We start from the raw sequence: 8,512 nt of genomic DNA, 5'->3' as shown, positions 1-8,512 counted from the left end.
TTCAAGTGAGTAGGGATTGTGGTGTTTGTGCTTTGAATGCCACTCAAATTCCAGATCACTGGTAAGAGTTTTGTGGAGAATAAATTTAGCAGGACATTGAACATGGATAGAGCCACCGGACAACCTCTTAGCATCAGTGATTGTTGTCTGATTATGAATGTTGGGTTTGCCAGCACAGCTGCACAGCTAACTCTGTCCACTTGCGGAGTTGTGTTTGACCTCAGTGATGTTGATAAGGATTGGCATCATCTTCAAGCTCATCAAGGGACTTCCTGGCCTTGCCGTTATAAAGCTTCCCTTAGAAAATCCATTGAGAAGAGGCTGTCATGGAGAAGATGACGTCTTGTTGGCTTCCAGCTTCACAAGGAAGAGTGAGGCGCACCACGTCACCGGGGAAATGAGGCAGTTGTTGGGAAGTATCCCGTACAAAACGGTCAGATAAAAGTCAAACCCAGCTGTAGGGGTGACAAGATGAACTAAAGGCAAAGAATCGTGTATGTTGGCAGCAAAGGGATAGTCATCCAGCCTAGTCTTGATAAGAGTCAAAGGGGGCAAGCGCTTCCACTGATCAATGACGGCATAACTTGAAGGCGTCGGCTTGGCAGACGGCGTCTTGCCAGGTTTTGTTGGTGGCACTGCCATTGTGCTACATGAAGATAGAATAAATGGTGCAAACGTCAATTCAGAAAATTGGCAAAGCTATTAGTATAAATCACGAGAGGAGAACAAGAAGATGTCCCCGGATGAGCAAAGAGAACTTGACTGAAAAAACACAGGTCTCAACATTCATCGGGCAGCATTCAGCGGCAGAAGTTTTGCAATCGACACCTATTTGGGAACGAACAACAGATCAACAGCGTGAAGGCCAATCAACACCAAGAGCGGGATTACACATTTTTGTCAACAGCGTCCTCCACCACAACTGCTGTCTCCTGCCGGTCGTACTTGCGTGGGCCAAACTTTGTCTCAGCTTTTGTCGTTTGACGAAAGATGACTCAGCCGCAGGATCCACCGTGCCATGCTTCACAATTCACGGGCCTTGGACAATCTCAATGCTCATTCTCCTTGAATGACCGAAAATCTCTAAATTCCCCCGTTTGGGAAACCTAGAGTGACACTCCGAAAAGTTCACATCATCAATTATGAAAAATTAAACACCTTTCAAGTTCAAATCAATTTTGACTCCTGAAGACTCGACTCATGCCTCGAAACGAACCAATTCAAATCTCGCACAAAAATTCCAACTTCGAGTTTCCGAGCACTCCTCCTCTTCAATAACGTTCTGGGTTTGTATGTCTGTATAACAAGGTATAACCCCAGGCCAAAACCACTCAGGTATACATCAAACTCATTGAAACTTTTGAATCTTGATAAGATCTAACTTTTGATTTCAAAGTCGTTAAAACATCCTCATCTCAAAAACTCTCCTGATACAAACTTTGAAGAAAAGTTTAAAGAAATGAAAGCATGATAAAATGCTCAAAAGTTTTCGATCAAGTGTGTAATAATCTACTCCTTAAAATGATATACTTAATTGAAAATGTATAAATGTATGCGTGTAAAATGAATCAGAAGCGTGTTTCAAAAAAGTCAAAAGTTTTCCAAGTTAAAATTTAATTCAGAATTGAAATGATTTGATGAGTGTTGTATTCACCAACCAAGTATTTCATCAGTGTTAAAAAGTCAAATCGATCATCAACTGTTTAAAGTCGGACGTAAAGTGTAGACATCAAGCTCGGCAGGCACGGACATGTGAAGAAGTACTCGGTTAAATCAAAAGAATTTCTTTCTTATATAAAACTCAAGAAGGTATTACTTTTTCTAAAATGAATGGCACCCCTGGCCCGAGAAAAAAATATTTTTCAGCGCCGCAGTCCCCGCAGCCGGTGCAGTGATGCATACAGAATCCAGATCAGCTGGCTGACGCGGCCTGCTGAGCACTGTAATTGGCAATCACTCACCGAACTCCCTCTACGATTGGCTTTCAACACCCACTTCCTCGACATTTTTCCTGACGCCTCAAACCAATTGCTTCATCGATCACACGTAAGTCGTCCTATCAGCTTTCTAGCACACCTATTCCACGTTGACTTATAACCTTTTCTCTTTTTCTTTTTCTTTTTCTTTGACTTTGACTTTGATTTTGATTTTCTCTTCTTTTTTTGACCATGTAGATCAAAGACTACCCCGATTCAAACAGAGACCGTCATATGTCTAGTTTTGCTACAGGTCACGGAGAAGGGATGGGCATTTGATTGAGATCTCATTGATTTAATTGAATTTTTTATTATCTAGTTAACGAACACGATCATTCTGTTGATCGGATTGATATCACAATTGTTTCTTTACCTGATGTATCTTTTTTATTGAATCTCTTTAATACTTTTGAACGTCTCTTGATTTTTGTGCTGTCTGACTCAGAAATCAATGCAAAGAAGGAAACTTTTGTTTGATTTGCCATTCAAAACCAAACTTATCTACAAAACATCAAATTAAATTGTTCATATTTATTTGAACAACTTTTAACATTTCAGTTAAGATTTTAGGATGAACGAACTAGATACTGGATCCTCTATTTTAGTGAGATTTGATTGAAAAACATTGAGATTATCAATATAATTGAAAGTTTTTTGTCGATGCAACAAAGAATGAAAAAGACAATAAGCTGGATCATGTTCTGCTTGAGTAACTATAAGTTGTTTGGCGTCATTTATGTTGGATCATAAGTGAGATTAATGGGACTTTCTCAGTTTGTAGGCTCATACTTTTGGAACACAGTGAACTTGCATTGATCAAAACAAAAACAAAAAGTGTGAGTCATCACAACCACAAATAAGAACTGAGAACAAATACTAGCATAAGCATCAATTACTACAACTTGAAAAGTCATTAACAGGAACCATGAGTTATGATATCCTAGAGCAAAACTTATCATAAGGACACATTTTTTGTAAAAAAAAAGGAAATGGTGGTCTGGTACCAGAGATAGGCCAAGTACGAGACCACCCCAAATCACTCATAACCACCCTCAATCACTTGAAATCATCTCAAAAGTGAGTATCATCTTTGCTTATGACGGTGTCGGTTTGAACAAGGAGTTGGGGTAGTCTTTGATCTACATGGTCAAAAAAAGAAGAGAAAATCAAAATCAAAGTCAAAGAAAAAGAAAAAGAAAAAGAAAAAGAAAAAAGGTTATAAGTCAACGTGGAATAGGTGTGCTAGAAAGCTGATAGGACGACTTACGTGTGATCGATGAAGCAATTGGTTTGAGGCGTCAGGAAAAATGTCGAGGAAGTGGGTGTTGAAAGCCAATCGTAGAGGGAGTTCGGTGAGTGATTGCCAATTACAGTGCTCAGCAGGCCGCGTCAGCCAGCTGATCTGGATTCTGTATGCATCACTGCACCGGCTGCGGGGACTGCGGCGCTGAAAAATATTTTTTTCTTGGGCCAGGGGTGCCATTCATTTTAGAAAAAGTAATATCGGTTTACGTATCCATCACAGTCACACCTTTGAATCTGACACCAGAATCTAAAAACCTTTCATCCAATCATTTTTTTTTGTTTTGTTTTGACACAAAGGGTACAAATCACATCTATCATTTACCACCCACTTCGGTAACGCATATGTTACATATGCGACCAAATATGTACCACCAAAAAAACATACCGAATTTCGGTTGTATATATGACCCGGAAAACCAATTTGGTAACCTAAACTGCAACGAAACAGATATACATATTTTGACATTTATATGTAAAATTTGTACAAATTCTCCAAAACGACTTTTTGTCGTTTTTTTTTTATGAAAACCAACTAATATCTATTGATTCTCTTTCATCTCGAAGTATCACTTTGTCTTTTTTTGTACTTCACCGAAAACAATCAATTTTTTTTTGTTTTTTTCTTTCTCATCACAAATAACTTCAACTCTTCACTACCTCAACCTTGCTCACTCAGTTAAATCAATCAATCAATCTGGTCAACCTCATATCCCCTCTCATCGAAACTCAAAGTCGACTTCAAAATATCCTTCAAGCCACTTTCATCTTAAAAAAAAACTTCCTTCAACTGTTATTTATCATTTCATTCAATTGATTCATTACATTACCTTTACCTTTTCAATCTCGACATGCCGGCGTCCACCAACATATCACAATCAGTTGAAGACAGTCCGATTGTTTCAACACCCTCATCCAAGTGCGAATGGACCAGTGACCAAGAATCGAAAATGATCGAACATCTTATAAAAACTCATAGGAACAATAAAAGTAATAAAGGCTTTTCAAAAGCAACTTGGGCATTGATTGCAACTGAATTGAAGGGTACTGAAGGCGCGACTAAAAAAAAGACTGGTGAGATGGTACATGGTCATTATAATGTGGTAAGTCTTTTGCTTTTGTCTCTTTCTTTCTACTGTATATTAATTGTATCTTTGTTTCAAATTAAGCTTAACAAACGGTACAAAGATGCGAGCGATTTGTTGAAGAAAAGCGGTGCCGGATGGAACCCCGAAACGAATATGGTCGAGCTCAGTTCCGACATCTGGAACGAGATGGCCAAAGTACCAGTATGCCCAGCTCATTCTTACCTTCATACCTTCTTTCTTGTCTGATTGCTAATGCTGTGACTTTCTCATCCCAGTCAGGAACTAACAAGCGTTTAGGTTGGTTCAGAAGGAACCCCTTCCCGCTTTATGAATCAGTTGGTGTGCTCGTCGATCCTGGGATGGCCAAGGGAACTGGGAAGATCAATTCTTTTGCTCCTGCCGAGGAAGCTGTTGGAGAAGGTGAAAAAGATAAGGATGATGATACTTCAAGTGGCAAATCAATGAGCCATGATGGGAGTCAACTTGGGAGTTTAGATGAATCTCGACTTCAGCGTGCTATCGAATCCGATGAAGAAACACCAGCACCTACCAGCACTTCTCAAGATCTTCCCAAGAATAAATTCATGAAGAATAAGAGATTCAAACACGATCGATCACCAGAAATCGATTCAAAAGTCAAAGTTCATAAACCTTTTCAAAAACGACAACGCAAGACTGCGGCTCAAGCTGGTGAAGACTTTATAGATGGAATTGGCTCGATTTCAGACAAATTTATTAGTCACATGGCCAACGATAATTTAGCTTCTGGAAGTTCGACTCAACCTTACGACTTTCTCACCACTGCTACTCGGGGATTACGCAAGCTTGGTTTAAGTCAAGATGAACTGTACAAATCAATGGAAATGTTAAAGAAAGATGTTGACTATGCCAAAATGTTTGTTGGTCTTGAAGAAAAGGATTTACAACTTGGCTGGATCAGAGGAAAGTTAGCAGGTGATCAAAATTAAATCGATTCAATTCAATAACTTTTTAATCACTTTTTCCATACATGAGTTTATCTTTTACTTTGGTCAAAGTCGAGTCGCATATATCTTAAAATAAATATTCAATAATTAAAGGTTTTTTTAAATACATTTGTAATTTCATAAGGCTTATGAGGTTCTTAATTGTTCTGTAATAACAAAGCCTGCTGATTGCTCAAGTTGTAATTGACTCTTGATTGAGTTTATATAAATACTAAAACATGAAAATATTTCGTCTTTATCAAGTTTCTAAAACACCTAAAACATGAGGGCATTAAGTATGATGCGAGTTTGTAATAAATGATAATAAATGTTTAATAACTTGCTAAGCGTCTAAGCAAAAATCGAAAAACAAATGAGTATCTTAATTCACATTCCACAAGCAGTTCGTTGTTGGCGATAAGTTCTCCACATTGCTTTAGCAATCTTCGTTCTCAACTTTCCTGCTTCAGTTGACTCTTCAGGAGTGTTTCCAACAGTGTGTAACTCCTCTTGATTGACTCAAGGTTGATAGTTTTCATCAAATTCCCCATTAAATTGCTCATCATTACTATCGACTGTTCTGATGAAATTATGTATAAAAGCCATTAGTAGTATTAATCTTGCTTGAATCAGTATGGGATAGTGAGAACCTTCTCCCATCACTTTAAATCTTTGCTTTGTTACACCAAATATTCTTTTGATATAGTTCCTTAAAGCTGCATGTTGTTTGTTATACAGTTCCTGATAAGTTCGAGGTCTGTAGAGTACAAAAACATCAGTTTGCGCTATTCAATAAAAGAGGTTTGGTGGCGTACTCAGAGTTATCGCCGGAAAATTCACGAAGATGATATCGCACCCCTCGAAAAGGGGTTTGACAAGTCAGACTCAATGCAAAGCCAGCATCGCCCAAAACATACTTACCAGCCGGGATGGTAAGATTGCTTTCGCGTGCATCATCCCAGAGTTTACTATCCGCCACACTACCTTCCCAGCCAGCTAGAATATACGTAAAACATAAGCTGAAATTACAAGCCGCCAGTACATTTTGAGTTATATTGCCTTTTCGATTGAAATATGGCTTGGCGTCAAGTGGCGATACATGAACTGGCATATGCGTTCCATCAACTGCCCCCACGCAATTCTTGAAATAGGGGTACCAATCGGGGTTATTACGGATGGATGCTGACATCGGAGTATCCTGTTGAGGGAGGATGATGTAAGAATGGATCAATTGGGTAATTTTGGTGATATCCTGAGTTAAGTTGTTGATGATCCTGTAAAGACACAATCATCAGTCTTTGAAATGAATAATATAAATGATTTAATGGATTCACTTTGAAACCGTGTCAGCAGATCTTTGGAAGCGTTGGTTAAGCTTCGTATTTGATAGCCCGGTGATGAGGAAGTAAAGTAAAAGAGCTAATTGCTCTGTGCTGGTAACGTATCTGGAATCAGCAAGTGATCCAGATTCCTCGAGCCTTTCTCTCAATCCCACAAAAACCTCCTTTTTCATTCCCATATTTTCGTAGAAAACCTTTTCGTGCCCGGTCAGTAACTCATCAATCCACATCTGGCCAGAAAGGATTGATCTGATCCTTGGATTTTTTATTATAGTTGGCTTCAAGATTGTGTTGTAGTAGAATCTAGCGGATTCCATCAGGATTAAGTGATTGAAGAATATAATTTGGCGACGTCGATGTCTCCGGCGCTGAAGAGCTCGAGTATGATCCATTTTTTAATGAGGTTATATTAAATTTGTTCTATTACATCTACAAGCGGCGGGAAGGGTTCATTACAAAAAGAAAGAGTGAGCTCATCAAGTCGATGAGCTCGGTGACCTTGTTTACCGAACGACAAATGATCATTTCATCGTTGAATGATCATCATCTTCACTTTGATTCGGTTACCGAAGGTTTTCAAGGATCACAGCTTTACATATACATACACGGTGAGAATATTTCTCACCGTGATGTAAAAATCATATATGTAACTTTTTTCGGGTTTTGTTACCGAAGTGGGTGTACGGTACTCAAACTTGTGTATAGTTGTGTATAGTTGGTTCGTGTATAGTTGTGTATAGGGTACTCAAAGTAAGTATGCACACATACATACTTTCGTGTGCATACTTTTTTTTGGCGGGGAAAAAGAAAAAAATATACTTTTGGCCTCGGTCTCCCCGCCAAAAAAAAGTATGCAGCGAAAAGTATGTACGTGTGCATACTTACTTTGAGTACCCTAAGTTTTTTTTGTGACTATACACAACTATACACAACGAGGCCAAATTATAATTTTGTTCGAAGTTTGCCCACATGGTCTTCCCCGCCTCTGAAAGCCTCTGAGCCTTCAACCATGGCCGATCAAACTCCACCACCACCAAACACCAACTCAACAGACCACACAACCCCCTTTAACAGCCTGAGTAGGACTCCAAGTGATCTTGTGTGGAGCGCGTCTCAACCCCTAACCACTCCCAGTCCGGCCGCCGCACCAGTTCAGTTTGTAACACCGTATCCTGCACACCATCCGTTGATTCCATCCGGTTCTCCCCTGGTCTTGACGTACTCTGCAGCTCACCCCCTTCAGCCCACCGTGGGCTCTCTGCCTTCGAATTTCATCATGTCATCCCAATCTCCGGTCGTATCAGCCCCAGCTGGATCAGAACAACCTGAAGCTGACAACAACCCCAAGGGGGCTCGCCGTAGTCGAAAAAAAAAACAAACAGATTCATCACAAAGCAAATCTCCAACTCGGAAAACAACCGCACAGTCATCGAGCGCTGAAGACAAATCGGGTTCCGGTCGTAAACAAAAATCATGGCAAAAAGATCTAAATTCAGAGGGGAAGAGTATGTTGGACTTGATAGTAGAATGGTGTAGTCTCAACTGGGGTGATCAAGAGTCCGCGAGTGATGCAGTGTGGATGTGTATGGATGAAAAAGATACAATCTCCAGTAATTATGACAGATTTCAAATGGGCCTTCCAGACAAGAAAGAGTGTTCAAGGAGGTATGCTCTGTACATCGGTGCAAAAGGTTTCGAAACTCCAACCTGGGATGGTGTGAGACAGCAGGTAGTCGATTTCTTTTTTATTCTAAAACGTTACTTTCATTGGTTTACACTCATTGTTTAAATTTATCCTTTAACGCTGTACCTTTAGATCGTTGCTTTGGAAACCAAATTAC

The 8,512-nt window shown here is 39.6% G+C and overlaps 1 protein-coding gene across 1 annotated transcript; it reads right to left on the bottom strand.

Annotated features, from left to right (window-relative positions):
- Nucleotides 1-324: 324 nt before the first annotated feature.
- MELLADRAFT_67943 (uncharacterized protein) lies at nucleotides 325-642 on the bottom strand (the record flags this gene model as incomplete). The annotated part of the gene is made up of 1 exon (XM_007416370.1): nucleotides 325-642. The coding sequence occupies one exon, from the start codon at nucleotides 640-642 to the stop codon at nucleotides 325-327; it is 318 nt and encodes a 105-aa protein (XP_007416432.1).
- Between the last annotated feature and the right edge of the window lie 7,870 nt (nucleotides 643-8,512).

This window comes from Melampsora larici-populina (assembly GCF_000204055.1).
Source record: "Melampsora larici-populina 98AG31 unplaced genomic scaffold MELLAscaffold_60, whole genome shotgun sequence".
NCBI lineage: Eukaryota > Fungi > Basidiomycota > Pucciniomycetes > Pucciniales > Melampsoraceae > Melampsora > Melampsora laricis-populina.
Note: the sequence above shows the minus strand (reverse complement) of the source record. Positions and strands in the feature narration are given on the sequence as shown.